Genomic DNA, 21,879 nt, shown 5'->3' on the forward strand with positions numbered 1-21,879 from the left:
TACCACCTCACGTTTGGAAACAACCTAAGTGTCTCTGTCAGGTTAGTGTGTGGGGTGTGATGTGTTTATGTAGTAGAAATTGATTCAGCAATACAAAGAAACCAACATCTCATAGTGCAGCAGCAGGAATGGGTATCAGACAGCCTGAACTAAAGAAGTCAGGCTCAAGACTATAGCTGTGTAGTTCCACTTAAACATGGAGTTGTAGAAGAGGCAAGGCCAGTCTGGTGCCAGAATCAGCCCTGTGGTTGTCTAGAATTGAGAAGCCAGGAACAGCTGTCCCTAGGCTGAAAAGGTTTTTTGGGACAATGGTGTTATTTCTTTGGGTGGGGTACATACTGTCTTCATGGAGTACAGATATGTCTTAAATCAGGGTCACTATTGTTGTGATGACACCATGACCAAAGCAACTTGGGGAGGAAAGGGTTCATTTGGCTTATACTGCCCCATCACAGTTCATCATCAAAGGAAGCCAAGACAGGAACTCAAGCAGGGCAGAAACCTGGAGGTAGTAGTTGATGCAGAGGCCGGGAAAGGTGCTGTGTACTGGCTGGCTTATCCTGCTTTTCTCTAGAACCCAGGACTACCAGTTCAGGGGTAGCAGTATCCACAGTGGGCTTTTCTCCCTTCAATCACGGAGATGCTCCACAGGCTGCATTTTTTTTTTTTTTTTTTTTTTTAGAATTATTTATGTATTTTACATATGAGTACACTGTAGTTGTCTTCAGACACACCAGAAGAGGGCATCAGATTCCATTACAGGTGGTTGTGAGCCACCACAATGTGGTTGCTGGGAATTGAACTCAGGACCTGTGGAAGAGCACTGACTGCTCTTAACCACTGAGCCATCTCTCCAGCCCTACAACCTGGTGATCTTAAGGAAGCATTTTCTCAACTGAGGCCCCTTCCTCTCTTATGACTTTGGCCTGGACCAAGTTGATATACAACTAGCTGGTACAGGGTACATTGGACAAATACTCCTAAAATGTTGATTCAGATATTAAAAAAAAAAAAAAGAAAGAAAGAAAACCTGCTAACAAACTAAACAAAAACTTACATGGAGGTTGCCTGGGGAGAGTGCCATTTGTCTCCTCCAGTGGCTTACTTGCAGGAAGATCTAAACACTCTAAGTGGAATGGGTAGAGCTAGAATTGAAGGCTAGTTGGAAAGGGGAATTTAATTATGTTGTCACTTTAAAACTGAAATGAAGGGAGATGGAACATTGATAATGTAGTTTGGAGTTGAGAGTATGGTTGGATTCATAAGCTGCTGTTTCTCTGCCTGCCTTGGTGGACTAGTACATCGATTCCACAGACCTGGAGCCCAGCACCCTGCAGGAAGAGCCTGTGCGCTACCACGAGGCATGGCAGAAGCTCTGCAGTGCTCAGTAAGTAGCCTTCTCTGCGACGGTGCTCATGCCAGTGAACTAGGACGTGTGCTTCTAGTGCTGAGGAGGTCATTGCCTGTAGAAAATGTCTTTATTGGTTAGACTGCCTAGTAAATGGCCTAAGTTATAAGAGAAGTGCGGCTCACCATTATAGTTGGATATGAGGAAAACATTCTCATTATATTGATTCTTGCTATGCATATATACATCATAAAGCGTAAAGACTTTTTTCATCCAGGTCATTTGATGAGTTGCCATCAGTTGCGTCTCATGAATTGTTTTTGGTAGCTGATACTATTACCACTACTACTGTTTTGAGATGATGAGGATCAAATCCAGGGCCATGTGCTAGGCAAATGCTCTACCACATCCCCAGGCCTTTCTTTCTTTCTTTTCTTTTCTTTTTTTTCTTTTCTTTATTTATATTTTTTTAGACTTGGTTTCTTTGCCTAGCCCTGGCTAACTCATAACTCTAGTCTGGCCTTAAACTCAGATATCTGCCTGCTTCTGTTTTCCAAGTGCTAGGATTAAATGAGTGTGCTACTATGTCCAGTTTCTTTTTTTTAAATAGTAAAAACTAGTGAAGTTTCTGCTGAGATGCTTGGTCAGTGTGACACACTGCTGAGGAAAGTCTCTTCACAGAATCTAAGAGGAGTATTGGAATTGGGAGGACAAGTGAGCTGATTGCATGTCAGACGTGCCCATAGCACTTAGGAGGTTCAGGCAGGAGGACTGTGGGTTTGAAGCCAGCCTAGATTATGCTCAAAGACCCATCTCAAAAAAAAGAAGTATGAGTAAAGAATTTGGGGGAAGGGCAGTAGCAACATTGTCATTATAGACTATTGTCTATTCGTGTGATGGTTCCCACGTCTTCGTTTGCATTAAGTTCCTTGTATTTGTAAGCACAGAAAGTTCATACACAATCTTTTTATCACAGTCTCAGTCCCTGGGGTCTGAACTAGATAGATGAGAGGTAAGTTCAGGGCCTCAGTGTCTTGGCAGTGACTTCAGTGTCTTGGCAGTGACTTCTTTGACATGACTGAGGGCTGGATTAGTTGATAAGGGAAATTGCTCTGTGGTCTTTTCTCTGCAGTGGAGTGCTGGTTCCAGGAGGATTTGGTGTTCGGGGAACAGAAGGAAAAATTCAAGCAATTGCCTGGGCTCGGAAACAGAAGAAGCCTTTTTTGGGTAAGCCTTTTGCTGTTCACTCTGACAGAGAAGAATGAGAAGAAAGGAATTTTCTGGGAGGAAATTCAATTACATTTATTTATGTATGTGTGCATAGGCCCATGCATGACACCAGTGTAGAGGTTAGAGGACAGCTTGCCAAGGTCTGTTTTCTCCTTCTACCATTTGTGTCCCAGGAATTGAACTCAGGTTGTCAGGCTTGGTGGCAAGCACCTTTACCTACCGAGCCATCTCATTGGCCCTTAGATTCGCAATGTGGAAAGTTTAAAGAGCTGTATGCAGATGACAAGGGGTTTTGAGAGAGTCAGATAGGAAATAACTGTTTGCAGTACATGTAAGGCTGGGATTGTGTTCTCTTTATTTGGCAAACCAGCCAATAATTGGGCCAAGTGATTTTTGGATGCTTCCTGTTTCTGCAGATTTAGGCAGTTTGTAAATGAGAACTTAATGAGAAAGGATTAGGGACATGGATTCTAAGGTGCCTAGTATAGAGTCTTTAACTGAATAGCTTTGCAGAACCCTGAGTGTTCATGCCTGTATAGGGCTTGATTTTAATTCAGTACAGATAACACTTTTGGGTGTTTCTTACATCGTGTGATTTCCACTTATGATACAGAGATACCAACAGGCTGGGAATGTGCCCTCTCAGTGGAGAGTGACTTTTTTTCTTTTCTTGCAAGGTGTGTGCTTAGGAATGCAGCTAGCAGTGGTAGAATTTTCAAGAAATGTTCTGGGATGGCAAGGTAAGAAGTGTCTGCTTAGCAACTGATGCCTGGAGGGCCTGATAGCCATTGTGTGCTGGTGGTTGGGAGCTGTGGCCATAATGCCTGTTTCTCAGCACTTCTCAGTGGTCAGTTCACAGTGAATCACTCTACATTTCTGAGGGAGCACCAAGTAAGCAAGCAGGCCTTTGGCTATTGACCCCGCCTTTCTTGTCTCAAGATCCTCACTTTGAACACAGTGACCACTACCCACATGGTTACCCAGCAAGAAGCCACTAGTCTGCTGAAGGGTTGTGCAGTTATAGACTTGGGCTCAAGTTCTGGCTTAATCACTAATTGTGGGTAGTTTTAGGCAACTTTCTGGCTTCTATTGCCTGAAGAATGAACATCAAGGTGATTCCTACTTCACACAGTTGTAAAAAGTAAGGGAAGGTACTGGAGAGATGGCTTAGCAGTTAAGGACTGTTCTTCCAGAGGACCCAGGTTCAAATCCCAGTACCAACATGGCAGCTCACAACTGTCTGTAGCTCCAAGATCTGATACTCTCACATAGACATACATGCAGGCAAAACATTAATGCACATTTTCAAAAAAAAAGTATTGAAGGCAGGTGGTAGTGGTGCATGCTTTTAATTTCTTTGAGTTCAAGGCCAGCCTGGTGTACAGATTGAGTTCCAGGATAGCCAGGGCTACACAGAGAAACCCTGTCTTGTAAAAATCAAAACAAAAAGTAGGAGAAATAGTATAAACAAATAGTCTCTAGCAGTTCCTGGCAGATGGAAACTGCTTAGATAGTGTAATGTCTACCTCTAACTGGATTGACCATGGGAGTGCATCCAGAAGTCCCTGGCTAACTTGAGGATTTTCCAGACCCTGCGTCTGTCTGTCCTTCTACCTCCTGCTTCCCAGTCGTCCTCTCCTTCATCGTCTTCCTCCGCCATTGTATTTCCTCCAGTCCTCCCCTCTGCTCTCTTCCACCAACCTTTATTTCTCCACCTCCCCCTCTTCTGCCCAATCACTGGCTCCAGCCTTTACTTTACAAATTAAGATGGGCAGAAGGTTCACTAGAATTCACCTCCTCTGCAGCTCTTCACAGGAAAGGGGAATTAGTATCAAAATTCGGGGCTATCCACAACAGACTTTAAACTGAGAGAGCTCATGATTTGATACTTAGCAGGAAACTAGTAACTAAGGTTTTGTTTATAGCTATTTTCATGACTCAGTTGTTTCAACTTTTTAGATGCCAATTCTACAGAGTTTGACCCTAAGACTAGTCATCCTGTGGTGAGTCAAACGTTTGACCCTCTCAGGGGCTTCGATGGGGTGGAAGGACATCTGTGAAGTGGGATGGCAGACAGGCAGAGAGACCACTGTGTCCCAAAGACCCTTCAGAGCTCCTGACAAGGACCTTTTGAGTTTTCATCTAATTCCTCACCAATCTTTCTAGGTTACCATGGGAAGTCTTTAAATGATAGGTGTTCTCCCTAATAGCACGAAGAGGTTCCCAAGTGAAATAGCCTCACATCCCCTCAGCTCCTGGTGGGAATCGTGTGTGAAAGCTTACTGCCTGGTAGCCACTGTTGTCAGAGCTCCATATTTTAACAGTTTATGTTCTTCCCAGTGCCAGTCCTGGAGGATAGACAGGCTCAGGGGTGGTGGTTTCTGTAGTGGTAAGTGAAGCTTTCCAGGCTGTAATCCTGCTGCTGTTGATCACCTGGGGCCTGGGGCCTAGTCAGCCTGTGGTGGTGCTAAGGCTCACTGGGGGCGGGCACTGTCCTTGTCTTTGAATCCCTAGTCCTTGAATGGTAGGCATGCTTAGGCATTTGCCCTTCCAGTACTCAGCAAATGCTGAGCATTAGTTGTATGTGAGGTACTGGTTTTGTCACTGAGGATACTGTGACAAGCTAGACATGGCTTTTGATCTTATTGACTTAGCTTCTGCATATTTGTTCTAAAGTTGAAGTTTTGTTAATGTAAGAACAATGATGGGGTGAGGGAGTGGAACACAGGGAGGCTGGAGGGGTTTATAAGGTGCTCAAGTACCCTGGGCCAGTAGATGACTAGTTTAGCCTTGTGTCCATGTTGCTATGCCAGAGCACAGAGCCGTTGGCATCCCAAGTGCTAGGGCAGGGGACACCATCATGAGGGAGGCTGAAGCATTGAGTTCCTGCCCTGGAGGGCTTCACTTGGGGAAGGAGGTCTGGCTCTAACAGAAGCAGAGTTTGGTAGTTAGACTTGTTTTCTGAACATCTCTAGGTCATAGACATGCCAGAACATAACCCTGGGCAAATGGGTGGAACCATGAGGCTGGGCAAGAGGAGAACCCTGTTCCAGACCAAGAACTCAGTCATGAGTAAGTTGTTTCACATGAGTCTGGCTTTTATCCTGGTCTGTGCAGGACATGTGCGCTAGGTGGTTCTGTAGCTCCAGAGAGCCAGGCCAGCCTTTTCTTGGCTGTGTGGCTACATTTGCATTTCTTTCCTCCTCCTCTTCATTTCATGCTTGTTTAGGATGTATGGTGTTAGCTAGATGGCCTCTGGTAATGCATCTGGCCCTTGGGTGTGGGTAGCTTAATAAAACAGGCTGTTCAGTTAAATTCATTGCAATCTGTGGTTACTTTCTTAAACTAGTAAATAGAACTATGTGGAATTTGGTGATTTAAAAAAAAATCAGTTTCACATAGTTTAAATATGCTTTAGTCTAACAAATAGCGATTGTGGTTAAAACTTTGGGGAATTGGAGGAAGAAAAATGCCCCTACAAGATTTGCCCAATGGGAACATTGCTTTTCTAACATTGGTAGAGGTGCCTAGGGGTTCCAGTCAGACTAGTTTGAGAATCACTTGAGTATCATTTTCAAGATCTTCCATCTATGCTGTTCTGTGGGTTTGGGGTCTCAGTAGGAGTGAGTGAGGAGTAAGTCAGTAAGCACCCCATTTGCACACACTGTGCTTCTTTATCTGCAGTCACCACATACCAAACGGCTTTGCATTTCCCTTCCCCACACACTGTTTTCAGGGGCCTGGTTTTCCAGGAGGGCCTGTCCTTTTGGTGTTTCCCAACAGTACAGTGCTTAGCATTTAGCAGTGGTGTGTTCAGGGGAGATGGTAAAAGTTTGTGTTTGCTGTGGTTCTTGGTTTGGGCAGAGGAGCCAGAGCCCCAGGATGAATTATATCAAGAGCAGGCAAATGTGGCTAGCAGAAGTTTGGTGGCCTGGTTTACTTACATGATAAGCGTGAACTGGGAATAGTTAGTAGTTTGCATAGACTTATTGTGCAGGTAGGAGTCATAAATTGCTTGGTTTTCTGCAGGGAAACTCTATGGAGACACAGACTACTTGGAAGAAAGGCACCGCCACCGATTTGAGGTGAGGATGTGAGCCTGTTCCTTCCATTACTTTGCAAAGAATGGAGAGGCCAGAACAATAAGTTTTCTTGTCCTACCAGGTGAATCCAGTCCTGAAAAAGTGCTTGGAAGAGCAAGGCTTGAAGTTTGTTGGCCAAGATGTTGAAGGCGAGAGGATGGAGATTGTGGAGTTGGAAGGTAACTGTCTGGGTAGTGATATCCCAGTGGACAAAGTGCAGTGAGGTTTCTTGGTGTGTGGAAAAACAACAATGTGTCACACCTGCAGTTCCGGCACTTGGAGAGCTGAGGGAGATCATAAGTTCTAGGTCAGCCAGGGCTACAGAGCCAGACGCTATCTCAAGAAAAAGAAAAGTGTGCCACACTTTCTCCTGACCTGGTGTTGAGGAGGCTGCAGAGTCAGGGGCAAGAGCTTCAGACAAGGTTCCAGAGGTGGGAGGCACACACCCATGTCCAGTTTTCACAACATCCACGTAGCATGAAGAGCTAGCTGGACTCAGTGCTAAATCCCTTTTAGCTTTCATGTGAACAGTGTAGTTTAGCCTGTGTAAGTCACAGGATACTCAGATGGGACTCTGGAGAGCCAAGGCTGACAGCAGTGTGTCAGCTGACTCCTGATTTGGGGTTCCCTTTTCCTACATTTTGATAATAGACTTTTTCAAATGCTAATTGTCTTCTGAATTTGTTGCAGATCACCCGTTTTTTGTTGGAGTACAATATCACCCTGAGTTCCTGTCCAGGCCTATCAAGCCCTCCCCACCTTACTTTGGCCTCCTCCTGGCCTCTGTGGGGCGGCTCCCACATTACCTTCAGAAAGGCTGCCGGCTCTCACCCAGGTGGGGACGCTAACTCATCACAGTGAGGTTCTACACAGTCCTAAGAAAAAGCCATAGGTGACAGGGCCTGGTCCTTGTTTAGGTGACCACACAGTCCTTGGTATGCTGTGAAGGTTCCCATTCTTACCCTGGGGTTTTGTTAGGCTGCCCGTCTTACTGGCCAGGCCTCATCTTTAGTTTCTTGGCTCTGTTATTGCTGCTGAGTGTATCCTGTCCATGGCAAGTGGGTCACTACCAGGTAGGCATAGGCCCTATTACTCCTTTTATCTGAAACAGCTTTCTCTGGGTGGTTAGTATATTGATGTTGAACTACTGGGGAGGGGCTGTATCTCTTGCAACTAGAGGAAGGAATTCCCTCCACAGCCTCATGTATGTGGTAGAGATAGTTACATGTGGACACATGCTGTGTATAACTGTGGTTACATAGGTGGGGAAGTAAAGCGAGTCTTTGATGGGAGATGAGTAAACCTTCTCAATTCCACAGGGACACTTACAGTGACAGAAGTGGGAGCAGCTCCCCTGACTCTGAAATCACTGAACTGAAGTTTCCATCAATAAGTCAGGACTGATCCAGTAAGTGACTTTTTAAAAAATTTTATTTATATGAGTACATCGTATCTGTTTTTGGACACACCAAAAGAGGGCATCGGATTCCAATACAGATGATTGTGAGCCACCATGTGGTTGCTGGCAATCGAACTCAGGATTTCTGGAAGAGCTGTCAGTGTTCTTAACTGCCGAGCCATCTCTCCAGCCCCAGTTAGTGACATTTTTAAGGTTTAGTAAAACAACAAAGGAAGTGGTAACAGACTCCCTAAGAGCTCACTGGCTAGCCAGCTCAGCTCTCTGTGTGAGCTACAGATTGTGTGAGTTGTCAAGTAAGCAGGAGACTGACAGGAAGATGTCTGTTAACCTCTGTCTTCACATATTGTATAAGCACACGCACAGGAGTATACAACTGCATTTCTCCATTTGTCAGTCACTGGGAGTTTCCTGCCCCTCAGCAGCCTTGAAACAGGTTGGTGCTGTCAACAGAGTGCTTCTATCTGGCTGAGACACAGAGGTTGCTGCAAGGCCTTGAAGGTCTGGATTTGCAGACATAGGTTTCTGTCATTCTCCCACAGGAACAGGCCTTATTCCCTGTGTGTGTTGGCAACTAAGTTCTGACACTTTAATAAACATCATATAATTTTAGCTTTTTTTTTTTAAACAGGATGATTCTGCAAGAAAGCCTTCAACTTCAACTTTTGATAGTTTACAACTATGATTTTACACCCTGCTTTTGACACTTCTTTTAAATTATGTTTTTATTAAGATTATTTTATTATGGGGGAAAGGCATTTGGAAAACTTTGTCACTTGCATGTCCTGTCATTTATACTGGATCTTGCAACACATGCATTTGTGTGACAATACCTTTGCGGTTTGTGTGCGTCTGTGATGGGAAGCAAGACTCTGGATGGGACCTGATGGTGGCCGCTGGCTGGTTAAGGGCCATTAACCACCTTGTTTTCCAGCCACTAGAGTCACTGTCATTGGAGTGAATTGCTGTTATCTCCCTGGGGTGCCAGGACTCCCAGTGCTGGGCTGCTAACTGGATGTTGCTGGAGTCTCAGTGCTGCTGAGTGATAGGGTCTAGGTGCCAGCTGTGGTTGCCCTCACCATCCAGAGGGATGTTTGGTTCTTTGGTACATCAGACAAGCTCTGTCTGTATAAAGTGTCACATCAAAACCCTGGGTCTCTCTCTGGCTACACTTTGTATTCCTAGGGCTGAGAAAACTCCTTGCATCAAGGGGTCAAGAAACAAGGAATTGTAGGGTAACTGGTTCTAAAGCCCTCTCTTGTGTATGCACCATTGATTTGAGCGTATTTTTTTCTTCTAGAATGGTGTGTTATTGCAGTTGAAATGCAATTTGAAGTTATTTTCTTAATGTGATATAGCAATGGGCATGGCCATGTGCTTACAATATGGTGGCTGGCTTGATGTATACTCCTAACTTAATAAATAATGTGGAACCATTGGTGTGTTTTCTCCGGTCACTGGCTGGGGTGCTTTTCCATGGGCACTCAGCTTCAGTGTCAGGGCTTCTCCTCAGTGGACAGTCTGAGTATCAAACTAAGATGCAAGCCTTAGTAGCAACTAGGATTTCTCAGCAAGCCAGTTGGGTTGTCATGACGTGTGTGCCAAGGGGTTAAAGCCAGTTGGTGCTGTGTGCTACTTAGCAAGGAGAGAGGAACCATGGGCTGCCTGAACAGGGTCCTTTGCACACTGCAGACAGGTAATTCATACATGGAGCCAGGCAGCTGACCATGTGCTGTCTTAACCAGCTGCTGTTCTGTTTTCTCTCCCACTTTGTTCTCATTCTTGACCTCTAGAGTTCAGGCTCAGAAATTCAAGGTCACAGGGCAGGGTTCTTTCCAAAGTGAATTGTGCAGTGTGGATGACACTGTTTTCTTCACTTGGGCTACAGGATAGGTAGCCTGGCTGTGTATAGGTAGGTGGTAACAGCCGTCACTTGCTACAAGTTTAGACGGGGCATTGGGGAGGAAAACATGTTTCACCTGTTTGCCTAACTCCTACCTCAGATTCCCCATTCCCTGGTCCAGTGTCACTGTCACCCTTGAGACTCAGAACCCCACTCTTCTAATTCCTGTCCAAAAGCATCCTATCCTGTATTTCCCTTCTTGTCTTTGAACTCACAAGCTTACTTCATTCTGTATGGATCCTGTCTGGCTTTGGGATGATTCTAAGCTCTTCCCACTTAGAGGGTCTACTGCTGTTGTCACAATAGTGAGGGCTTGGCTGGGTGTGGAGTGGTTTGGAAGAGCCGTCTCTAATGTTTTTCTCCTGATGAAGATGGTCTCACTATTGACTAATTGTCACATGGTAGCTACAAGTATAACCTGTCACCAAAGGGACCCCACCCTCCCTTGCCTCCCCAGAGCATGCTGTGCTGCTGACTATCCTGACAGGACTGATGCTTGGTGGTGCTGGAAGGCTGCCCTCATAGATTAGTCACTACCAGTGTGCAGTGGCTTCTCACCCATGTCCTTAGTGTGTTGACCTCAGACTTAGGAGCCAAGGGCAGGTGGCAGCTGTGTTCCCTGTGACTATCTGCTTTTGCCAAAAACAGCTTCCAGAGAAAGTACTTCTGAGGGTGGTACCACCTGGACCAGAATCTAGCATGGTGCTTGGCACATGCAAGTGTGGTGCCCAGAAACATTCTTCTCGCATCTTCTGAGTAATGGCTTTCTTTTTCATTCATTTAGGTTATCTTGGGGCTAGAACCCATGACCTTATTTATGCTACTGAGTGGAGGGTTCTGTCTGAGCCACAGCCTCAGGAGTGCACTCTTTATGTAGCTCTGGGGACATCAGTGTGTGGGTAAAGGGAATTTGGTGATCTGTCATGAACATTTATGATCATGTTTGGTTCCTGGAAGCATAGTAAGTGCTTGCAGGGGTTGTATCTGTTCGTCATCCAGGAAAATCAGGTCTAGAGTGGTCCAGGGGTGTCCAGTGTCTGGTGAGTGGGGCATGGGAACTGAATTTTCAAAACCAGTTTGTGTGCACATGTATCAAAGAGGATCCAGTGCTTGTGTCAGTACTCACCATCCTCCCCCCCCCCCCACACACACACACACTTTTTTTGGTCCCTACTCTGAATATAGTCAACAACCTCAAGGAAGAGAGAGCTGATACTGAATACTTTCATGGAAACAGTTCTCTTGTAAAATGCTGTCAATACTCCAATACTCATGATTATCTGTTAGCTCAGTGCAAATGTCATGATTGCCTCATTAGGTACTTAGGCACCCACCACAAGCCTGCATGTGTTCTGAACATAGACCATATCTAACCTGCAGCATGTATTTATGTATTTTAGTGGGAGAAACTTTGACATTGCTATAGAAAAAAAAAAAAAAAAAGCTGGGGGAAAAGTTGCCCTTGCCTATCATCTTAGCATCTTGGTGGGATTTGGTCAGTGTGGTGAAGCAGGAGTGCCACAAGTTCAAGGCCAGCCTGGAGGGGAAGCTAAAGTTCTGCAGCTCTGAAGGAAGAGTGCTCTAGGCAGAGATTACCCATTTCAGAGGTGATGGTGGGTTGGTTGTTGTGGCACACATGGCTAGTGTAAGGGACAGCAGGAGGATCTAGCACAGGTGGCTTAGGACAAAATGCGTGTGGACAGGGCAGATCTAGCTCTAGTGTCAGTAGTGAGGCAGTCCTGTCTGGCTAGACCCCTCCTGTGAATGGCTGTTCTGCCACAGCCAGCAAGATACCAGATATTATATGATGATGACAAAATGCCCCTTGCCTACTGTCACTGTCTCACAGGTAACAAGACTGAGGCAGTGGTAGGCACTGTTGGCCTAAGTGCTTGGTCTTAGGGCAGAGCTGCTGTGGGTGCCGAGTGGTTGTGGTGCTGTGCCAGTGGGCTCTAACTCCTGAGCAGATGTGGGCTGGGCATGAGACCAAGTGTCTTAGAAATAACCGGGATTCCTGTGCATCAGTGTAAGGAGTGATGACTTGAAAGTGCCAGCAGGTTGGCTCAGAGCTGCAGGGTGCTCATGCCCTATAACTGGTTACCAAGTAGGTCTTGCTGGCTGCAAGTGGCCTTAACAAGTTGACAGATCTCCTAGCCCACTGTAATTGGCTTAGGCAAAAGGTGTTTAGTTGGAATTAGCCAAATTTTCTGAAAGCAGGGCTCCTTGAGGATGTGCCAAGAGCTGTTTATTAGCTGTGTTACTGTGCCCACTCTGAGGTGAAGCCACATGGCTTCTGTGTGTGCAATGCTGAGGGAGAGGAGGTGGCCCAGGTATGTTTTATTCCAAGTCTTAGCCCACATCTTCCTCATATCCTCACAGGACACAGCAGCTGCAGGACAGTGGCTGGCGCTGCCTCAACTGCTCCTGAAGCTGCTCCTTTTCCAGCGTTAATGCCTTCACCTTCTCTTCCAGCTTGCCCAGCTCCATTGTCCACTTCTGAGAGGACAGTGAGGCAGTAGATAATTAGGTTGTCTTCTGTCCAGGGATGGGCTGCAGCCTGGGGCCCCTGACAGCACTGCTGCGGTTGCCTGTATATCATCCACTGGGGTGGCGCCCCCTTTGCAGCCTTTCAAGGGCTGGCATAGGGGCCTGATTACCATCTATGTCCCCAGTGTAGCTCCCTTCCCTTCTGCTTTTCTACCATCTGGTAGTTCCTTCATAGAAAGGCTTCTCCTTGGGACTCACCCCTCCCCTACCTCCTCACCAGGCTCTCCTTCAGTACAGTGCATACCCCTTTTCTAGTTTCCTTATAGGATCTCAGTCTACTCTCAATGATCCCTTGGTCTTTTGGGTGGGTGGGGCTTTGTGCTGTGAAATGGGGTACAGATTTTAAAATGACTACTGGGACTTAACCTCTAACCACTGAGCAGTGAATTGTGGGAGGAGGTGGCAGAGTTCCTTGTATCCAAGCCCTCTCTTCTCTAGGGTTGCTTAGCACTTTGGGGTCAATGGCCGGTGGACCTGAGTCAGCCTGACCCCAGCCCACCTTGGCCAATCCTCCTCACCTGCCTGCACCAGTCCTGGATGGCGCCAACCGACAGTGGGCCCTGGATGCTCCCATCACGCCTTAGAAAGACCTCCCCCTGGTCTGTCTCGTACAGCTGTGGTTCGCCCTGGGCCTTGGGGGTATGCACCGTCAGGCGGAGTACCTTAGCAGGGGCAACAGAGGCTCGTAGTGCCTGCCACATCTAACGGTGGTAGTCCCAGTTGCACTTGGGTTGTCCCATACTTTAGTTTCTGAAGGCGGCCTGGTAGGCTCCTTTCCTTAAGCTAGCTCCCGTTGCTGCTTCCCACCCCTGTGCTGCTCAGCAATACCACCGGGCAGTGCCACTGTTTTGCACGATGACCAGAAGCTCACCTTGAGAGGCGTGCTGGTCGTGGTTGTGCTTATGACAGGGATGAAGGTGAGGGTGTAGGCATCAGGAAAGACCTGGGGTTTGAAGCCCTGCAGGATAGAGTCTACCAGTAGCCGTGTACGGTCTTCATCACGATGGCTGCAGTGGATCCCCTGCACCAGGCCACTGTCTTCGACACCTACCAGCAGGCTGCCACCCTCACTGTTGAGAAAGGCACATACGTAGCGCCGCACGTGGTGCTTGAAGGCCAGGCTCAGGTACTCACCACCGCCTCGCTTAAACTCCATGTTCCGTGTTTCACTGCCAAGGAAGGCACCCTGGAATAGCTGCTCCTGGCCCAGGATCTTCTGGTGCACAATGGCACTGTCAGAGCGCACACCACTGGGTCGATTCTGAGAGATCTGCCGACGCCCAGCTGAGCCCCAGTTAGGGGGAGGGTCTGCCAGTTGGGGCAATGGTGGGTGCCTGAAGCCTGGGCTGGGGCCAGGGCTGGGGCCAGGGCTTGGGCCAGGGCTGTAGCTTGGGCTTGGACCGCTGTCTTCCTGCTGGGGTGAGGGTCAAGATTGGGTATATAGGCAAAGGCAAAAGGCAGGGGACCCTAACTTAAAGGACTGCAAGACCCCCATCACACTCTTGCTAGCCGTCATTTTCCAGGCTGAGAGCCCAATTCCACATATGTGCAAAAGCTTGTACTGGCCCAAGGGCTCAAGCCAGCTCTTAGGTTGGGTTCTTCCTTGGCACCTGCTATAGAATGCCTGGGTGGGTCAGAAGATTGCCACTTTGAAGTTGGCAGTCAGCATACCCATGGTCCAGTCTTTCTCTACTTGGAATGTGTAATAAGGTCCCAGGCCCAGATGTTCCTAGGAGGCATTTTGGTAGCCCTGCAGTCCTCTAGGCAGACACAGGTCCCTGATCTGAGGGACCTATTATTGTTCCTGAGTGTCTGGCTAATGAAAAGTCCTCCAAATCTTAGCTTTTCTGTCTTGAGTCCCTCTGAGGCCTCTGCTTTGTCTCTAGGGCTCTGGCAGTTTGTTTCTGCAAATCACCTCCATAGGGTCTCAACAGCCCATCAGCTTCCCCTTCCCATCCTCTCAGCAGCTCTAATGGCAGTTCAATGGCCACTCCCATTTCCCAGGTCTCTGGTGCCTTCACCTGTACAGGGCTTGACACTCAACTGGGCTGGTACGTGAAGATGGACAGAGCCCTAGTAGCCCAGCAACTCCCAAGAGAAGATGAACTTAGCCTCAGAAACAATAGATGTACATGTATCAAAAAAGTTACCACAGCCCTTTTTTTCTACAGTTCAAGCACCTATGGGTTTGTCCTCGGAACAGAAGACCAAGGATACTGGTAGTATAACCTTTCACCCCCAACAAAAATGGCCTGCATCCTGCTTTCACTTGTTTTATCTGTAGATTTGGGTCTACCTTGTGGCTTAGCCTTCTTCCTCAGTTGACTCTGTGGCCTCCAGCCTCAGCTTCAGAGATACCAAACAACCTGTCCTACATCATGACCCTAACATCTTTTCTTTGCCTTCCATGATTCCTAAGTCCCAAACCTTAGGACTGGATTTCTGTTCCCCTATAAATTTGTCCCCAGTGAGGGCTTTCCTGTTCTCACATAGCCACCTCGATTTGGGGACTGGCAGAGTTGGTTCTGTTCTTAGAGGGCTTGACCAGGACAGTGCATAGGTTGCCTGCCTCAGCCTTGCTTCTAGTGTTTGTCAGTAGAACAAATGAGGTGACCAAGGGGAAACTCAGGACTTGTTATGTTCCAGGCCCAAACCTGACTGGAATGCAAAAGGGTCCCTGAGAGTTAGTGTCCCTCTTAGCAGAAGGGCCAGTCATTGGAATCACATCCCCCCCGGGTGTGCACAGTTCCTCATGCCATCCACACTCAGGTCTCTTCATGCCCTGCAGGGCACAGCTGGGTAAACTGCACTTACCTCCCTGTGGTGTAGGGACTCCAAGCCCTCACTCAACACTAGCTCCTTGCCACGGGCTGTGAGCTCTTTGAGGATTAGTTGCTCCTCCAAGGCCATCTGCAGGCGCCGGGGGAGGGAAGCCAGCACTGCCTTGGGGGCAGCCACCTGTACCAGTGCATAAGTGTTTCGTGGCCGCCTCACTACCTCGATTTGGTCACGGGCCACCGGCAGCTCCAGCCGCTCTAGGGTGTCTCGAAGCAAGCAGGCAAGCACGGGCACAGAGAACTGGGGGTTTAGGTGGCCCACATAAAGAGTATGTGTGCTTGGAGCTGCCTTGAGGCCAGAGTCCTTGGGCGGGGACTCTTTTAGGGGCAGTTGTAGCAGGGACTGTTTCCCCTGGGACATCACAGGAGACTCCCACATCTGTGTCTGTGCTGATCTCTTCCTGAGGCTCATGGTGGTCTTCCTCAGAAGGGATTTTGGTAGACCTCACTGCTGACTGCTCCTTCTGGGCCTGGCTCTCAGACTGGCCAGGGCTTCTCAATGGACTCACAGGTGCTGAGGCCTCTGGAGGCTTGTAGACGGGCAGAGGCTAGGCAGGGTCAGAAAGAAAGGGCAGAGGGCAAGTAACCAAGTAACCCCCTTGGGTGTCTAGGAAAGAGCCAAGTGCTGGGCCAGGCCTCTGGGCTTGTGGGCAAATAAGGGATTTGCCTGAAGGTTAGGAATCTTTGAGGTCTCTATACCCTCTAGATACTCCTCAGTCTGTATCTAGGACCTCCTGGCTGTCTCTGGGGTTTCCTGACTTCCAGAAAGCTCTTAAAAGTCTCCAGGCCCTAGCATGATGGTTAAAATGGACCTCAGAGAAGAGGCCCTAGTTCCAAACTGAAGGCAGCCTTTCCCACCAACTCTAAAACCTGCTAGGAGGCTGGTGTGGGACACTCAAACTATTTAGGATTAGGTTGGCAGGTTTTGGGGTTCTGGCACACAACTATGGTCCCTTCCCATAAAAAGGGCCTTTGTATATATACTTGAGGTGGTTCAGGAACTGGAGCTAGTTCCTTGCACCTTACCCTAGGTGTGGGAGCTCATTTACAGGCTGTGCCACAGGCACACACACAAAAGCCTTCCACTCACCCCCACACCCTCAGCCTCCAACTTGGGTGGCAGGCACCACCAGCCTGCATCTTTCCAGATTGGGTCCTTGAGGGAGTCAGAGTCCAAGAGCCACCACAGCTGTAGTGGGGGTATTCGAGGCAAGCAGGAAGAGGAGGAAAGGGGAGGTCTATGATCTTCATGTCCTGCTGGCTCCTGCAGGGCACAGGAGGTGTCAGCCCTGAGCTCCCACAACTCTTTGACCCGGGATACTTAGGAATGACACTTTGGCATGGAGACAGAGAGAATCAGGGTCTAGGAAGTGGGCGGGGCCTGTGTAACAGCCTCTGTGATCTCATGAAGGCCAACAATGCCTTCTGGTTCAGACAAGTAGGGTTGGGACGCTGAGCAAGACAGTCTTCAATAACTGTTGTGTCTGCTAGACAATGTAAGCAGACACAGCTGCTTGCCCGCCACACACCTTGGCCATGGGGCCCTTGGAGTAGGATCTAGAACTGAGGACCTGAAGACTCTTGTTCCCCCACACCACCTCTCCAGCCTTCAGTGTCAGTGCTCACACAAGCCACCACTCACCATCTTCTGGCTCTGCTTTCTAAAGTCTCCACTTCCTTCCTTAGTCCCCAATCCCACTGAACGCTGCTTTAGGATGAGTCTAAATGCACATGGTATGGTCCAGGGCTCCCCTGATACAAGGCTTCTCTGTGTGCCAAACATAGACATTTGTTATTGCTATCTAGAGGGAACTGAAAATCAGCTAGCCATCTTGAGAGAGAGGCTCTCTGCTGCTTGAGTGACATGCAGCCTCTGCCAACGTGGCAGCTAGTTCCCTGAGGGCAAGGCTTAGTTTAGGAAAGGGCCTTTTATGATTATTAAAAAACTGATGTGGGGAGAGGGAGTGCATGTGTCATGGCACTCATGTGGCCGCCAGAGGACAACGCTGGAGTTGGTTCCCTTCTTCCTACCTTTAATTTTGGGGATCACTTTTTACTGACCAAGTCATCTTGTCAGCTCCAGATGAATACTTCATTACACACTTCCCTACTCTACTCCCAGTATCCCTGATCACTGGGAACAAGGGGGAGAACAGTGACTAGTTCAATTAAGTAGCTGTTTGCCTTCTTGTGGCAGCCATTTGGAAGGCATGCCTGAACTTTTGTGGCATGTAGGGTTGGAGGCAGAAGCTTGGGCAGGGAACTTCAGGGAAATAGAAAGGCAATGGTGTACAGACAAGGAAGAGGCGTAGCGCCACAGAGTGGCCCAATATGGCTCTATGAAGACTTGGCAGGTGCTAAATGTGTCACCCCTGCGGCCATGTCTGTTGCAGCTGTCCCAAAGCTCTCTCACGCGGCAACAGTGAAGCTTGGTGCGTTCTCTGGCTGTTATCTCAGGCTGCCTTCTCTACCCTCTGTAAACCTGCTCCCACTGTAAGCCAACAGGCTGTATGTTCCTGGGCTTGAGTGCAGTGGGTACCATGAAGGCCTGTCTATACTGCCTCTTTTCTCACCCCACAGGAGGAGGATAAAGCAGCCTACAGAGGCTTCTGAGAATTGCTAGGCCTTGGATTACTTCTTGGCTTGATGAAACTGTAGTGCAAACAAACAATTGTCAACCTGACAGAGGGAAGCAACTGGGGGAGAGCCTGGGGCCTGCAGGGTGCTGGGTGCTGTGGGCACTTGGACAACAGCCTGTTCTTTTGGACTGTGAATGAAGAAGAGTTAGGGATAATCTGGCTCAGGTGCCTTATTTTACATGTATAAGAACCAAGACAAAGGGAAGGGGTAACCTGCTTGCTGAGTGATTTGGATGTCAACTGGTTAAAAAGACACGGGCATTTGTATTGGTTTTTATTTATAAACAAACTGACATAAAATAGTTCAGATGGCAGTGGGGGCCGCAGTGCTGCTGACTTGCTTAGGAGGAAGCACAGGAGCTAGCAGAGGGCAAAACCCCTCCAGCCTTGAGGTCCTCCGTCCCACCATTGGGGCCCCGTGGCCTAATGGCATTAGGCCCCATCTTTTGCAGCAATTCTGACCAGGGCAGGGAGCTGTGGGGTCAGGGTGAGAGAAACTCTATCAGAGATGAAGACTGAGGCTACAAAGGACCCAGTGTGGGAAGAGGGGCCCTCACCTCATGCTCAGTGAGCCATAGACTTTGTCCATTCCAGAGAAGAAGTGCCCTAGGGCAGTGTCTTCTGAAATGGGCCACACTTCTCTGGAGAGACCCTCTCTGGACCACAGAGGATGATCTCCCTCTTCCAAAAATGTTTGGTGCAAGAGAAACATTAAGTCCAAATGCCAAAAGCAATAACTTAGCAATAAGAAACAATCTCTTTAAAAAAGGTCTGCACCATAAGTTCAGAGTCTGGGGATCCAGTGAGAAGGCATGAGCTGGGGGGCCATGGGATACTATGCCAAGCCCAGAAGGTGGCAAGGGGCCTGGGTACCAGGGCTTTCAAGGTCCTAGGGTTGGCGTCTTCCTTATCTCTTGAAAGGTGCTCGTCTAAACTCGTGGTGAGAGGCTGGCTAGCCTTGAGAAATAAATAGAAGGGTCTGGGAGCTACAGCAGGCTAAGGGGAAGAGCAGCACCAGCCCTAGGCCCACTGTTCCTTCCTCAGTCCTTCATGGAAGGACACATCAGGGCAGGAAGGGTAGCAGTGGTGGTTTTCCAGCCTCTTAGAGTCCTGAGGTCACCCAGAGCCCTACTAAGGTGCCTGGGAGCTGCCTGGTGGTTTCCTAGAAAGAGAGCGCCTTCTGTTCAGAACTTGCCCTGCTTCAGCCGGTCGATGTGGAAGGAAAGCTTGAGGGCGGGCCCCAGCTTCAGGCCCATGTACTTCATCATCACGTCACTGCGCAGCAGCAGCAGGGCCTTGCCATCGATCTCCTGGGGGTGGGAAGAGCCACCATCAGAGGTCTGCTTGGTCTGACTGCCCCAGGGGCCAACCAAAGACCATCCAGAGCACCCAGTAACGTCAGGCTGCTGGGGTCCTGAAGCTTGCCCACTCCCCTCCCTGTCACTCTGCGCATTTCTCCCCAGGCAGGCACTATAGGACAGGCTGCTTCCAAACCTTGTTCTTCTCTGCTGCTGGGGCCTGTTTTCCTGTCCTAAGCTTCTAAGAAGCTTTCAGTCAGTGCACATGTGCAGCCTGTGTAGACACTGACCCTCAAGATGCACTGTGCATGAGCCCAGGGCCTCTTGAGGCAGTGGTGACAGTTAGGACTGTTCTGGAGCCCCTGCAAACCCACCTACCTAAAAGATTTACATGGTCAGTGACAGGGTAGACTTTATTTTTGTGACCACAGGAAGAATGACATCAAGCCTGCAGGCAGAGGTAGGAGAATGGATTTGAGCCCTAAAATTGGGTGTGGTTAGAACAGGAGGGCAGCAAGAGCAATGGCTAGCCACTGAACCAAGTGGTTCAGCAGAGGAGGGGGCCCATGAAGAAGGAAGCAGGGGCCACTTGCATAGGATTAACTTGGGTTGAGATCCCTGACTCTCACACCAAGGCAGACAGGGATAAAGCACCTTGAGAAAGATCCCTGGAACCTGGAACTGAGCCCCAGAGTACAAGCCCAGTGGGACCGTGGCTCAGTGAGAGCCTGTGCTAAGACTGAGGTAAGCACAGTGCCTGCACTGTGGGGTCTGCTGAAGAAGGCATTGCTTGCATTGTATTTCATTGGACACAGCAAACAGCCATGCCCTCTAAGATCTGTTGGTTAGAGCACACACAGGAAGTCAGACAGAGGTACCTACATGTTTTCGGAAGAGGTCAGCATGGGATCCAAGCTGAGGGTCAGCTTCCCGGACAAACTGCATCACATCCTCCACTGTCCATGAGGAGGGGTCCCGGCCACTTAGGCGTGGGGGATCTCGGCTCTCCAGATGTCGATCTGACCCTGAAGGACACAAGGGCACTTAGCACAAATGCATGAAATGACAGCTCGTCCATGGCCACTGGTCCCCTGGCACATTCCATTAACCCTGAGGTAGGTGTCAATGTAAGGTGGTGGGACACGAAGAAGTGGGTATGTACTTTTGCTTTGACTTTGGGGACCAGAGATAAAACTGAGAAAGCACACTCTGGGTCCTTTCCCAAGGGGGCAAGAATAAGTGGCTTTCCTACAGTCTCATATACTAGGGCAAAACAAAACAAAACACAATTTTTTGCCTTAGCTGCCAGGAATCTCAGGACAGAATTTAGGACCCTGTTTACAGCTTGTATCTCAATTGTGGTTGAAACTCAGCTCTTCTTCTTTCCTGTGTGATTTGGGATCTGATTATTTTGGTCATCCACTGTTGTATATACTTTCCTGTGTGATTTGGGATCTGATTATTTTGGTCATCCACTGTTGTATATACTTGCACATGGATCCCCTTCTCTTCCTTCAGTCTCTCCAGCTCTTCAGGCAAACGCTAGCTTATCTAAGGAGCTCTTGGCTCCTGGGACCACATTGTTTTCAATGCTGAAATAAATGGTCCCTCAAAGCATCTCCTGTACTGGTTACAACCTGTTCTGTAGACAACACCCGTAGATACCCTGTGTCACATAAGTACCTGGTAGCAGAGCTAAGACATATAATTGAAGAATGCATTCCTTACCTCTCTCCTTCCAAAGCTGAGAATCTCCTGCCTGTCTGCCTGCCTTCACTCTGGGTCTTAGGGTCTACTGGGCACAGTAGCCGGCCCAGTCTGACCTTTCCTGTTTTTGTTTAAGGATAGTAGAGCTTTAGCGAATACTTGCAGCTTGTAGTCAGCACTAAGCAAACAAGAGCAGAAGTGGCATCTACACCCTCAGGGGGTTTAAGTCTCTTAAGGACTGGAAGTGGGAGGGGCTCTTCGAGCTAGTCACTTTTCCCTTCACTGAAAGTCCTTTGTGATGCCAAAAATGAAACCAGCTGCAGATACTCTGGAGACAGGAGATGTTGGTTGAGCAGTGTATTGTGTAAATGTGCCCCTTTTGGACCATACAGCCTTTAATGAGGGCTAGGAAGTGTGTGTGTGTGTTCACATATAAATACACATGCAGGTTTACACACATATACATTACACAACATACTGTTAACTGTATAGTGTTTTCCCCAAATTCCTATGTTGAAATTTCCAACCCTCAAAAGTGATTATATTAGGAGTTTGGGCAGAGCCCAAATTTAATAAAAAGATCAGTGTTCTTTCTATGAAGGAAGCCTGAGGGAGAACTCCCACCCGAGTCTGTAAGTTAAGTGAGGCTAGCTGGTGCTCACCAGATAACAGACATACCAGCACCTTCATCTTGGCTTTCCAGCTTTTAAAACTGAGAGAGATAAATTTCTGTTGTTTGTGAGCAACCCGCTTTATAGTAATTATTAAAGCAGCACAAAGGAGCTAACAATTCACATATTGAATACTATTATGTATTTATGTTTGTCATCCAGCCTCCATTAGAATATAAATTCAGCAGGGCAGATGGCGG

The 21,879-nt window shown here is 48.2% G+C and overlaps 3 protein-coding genes across 8 annotated transcripts in view; 1 reads left to right on the plus strand and 2 right to left on the minus strand.

The window, feature by feature from the left end:
* Nucleotides 1-21,879, plus strand: part of Ctps1 (CTP synthase 1) — a 63,740-nt gene that overhangs the window by 19,007 nt on the left and 22,854 nt on the right. For 3 of the 4 annotated variants that reach the window (XM_034502826.2, XM_076934283.1, XM_076934286.1), the window contains 10 exons: nt 1,299-1,387; nt 2,481-2,575; nt 3,256-3,318; nt 4,538-4,581; nt 5,554-5,650; nt 6,608-6,663; nt 6,743-6,839; nt 7,351-7,495; nt 7,980-8,068; nt 8,709-9,515. In XM_034502826.2, coding sequence (XP_034358717.1) covers nt 1,299-1,387; nt 2,481-2,575; nt 3,256-3,318; nt 4,538-4,581; nt 5,554-5,650; nt 6,608-6,663; nt 6,743-6,839; nt 7,351-7,495; nt 7,980-8,064 — 771 coding nt within the window. In that variant the 3' untranslated portion in view covers nt 8,065-8,068; nt 8,709-9,515. Of the gene's footprint in view, nt 1-1,298; nt 1,388-2,480; nt 2,576-3,255; nt 3,319-4,537; nt 4,582-5,553; nt 5,651-6,607; nt 6,664-6,742; nt 6,840-7,350; nt 7,496-7,979; nt 8,069-8,708; nt 9,516-21,879 lie in introns of those variants that run through there. The other variant, XM_076934284.1, reaches the window with a different exon arrangement.
* Nucleotides 10,618-18,234, minus strand: Slfnl1 (schlafen like 1). The gene is made up of 5 exons (XM_034503739.2): nt 16,455-18,234; nt 15,342-15,912; nt 13,399-13,941; nt 13,046-13,189; nt 10,618-12,476 (listed from the first exon to the last, which is right to left on the minus strand). Exons 2-5 carry the CDS (start codon nt 15,774-15,776, stop codon nt 12,354-12,356), a joined length of 1,245 nt encoding a protein of 414 aa, XP_034359630.1. The 5' UTR covers nt 15,777-15,912; nt 16,455-18,234; the 3' UTR covers nt 10,618-12,353.
* The window catches only part of Scmh1 (Scm polycomb group protein homolog 1), a 119,257-nt gene continuing 115,625 nt past the window's right edge, over nt 18,248-21,879 (minus strand). For all 3 annotated transcript variants that reach the window (XM_034502548.2, XM_076934281.1, XM_076934282.1), the window contains 2 exons: nt 20,184-20,326; nt 18,248-19,313 (listed from right to left, as the gene is read on the minus strand). In XM_034502548.2, coding sequence (XP_034358439.1) covers nt 19,188-19,313; nt 20,184-20,326 — 269 coding nt within the window. In that variant the 3' untranslated portion in view covers nt 18,248-19,187. The remainder of the gene's footprint in view (nt 19,314-20,183; nt 20,327-21,879) is intronic.

The sequence above is a fragment of the Arvicanthis niloticus genome, chromosome 5 (genome assembly GCF_011762505.2).
Source record: "Arvicanthis niloticus isolate mArvNil1 chromosome 5, mArvNil1.pat.X, whole genome shotgun sequence".
NCBI classification, from domain to species: domain Eukaryota; kingdom Metazoa; phylum Chordata; class Mammalia; order Rodentia; family Muridae; genus Arvicanthis; species Arvicanthis niloticus.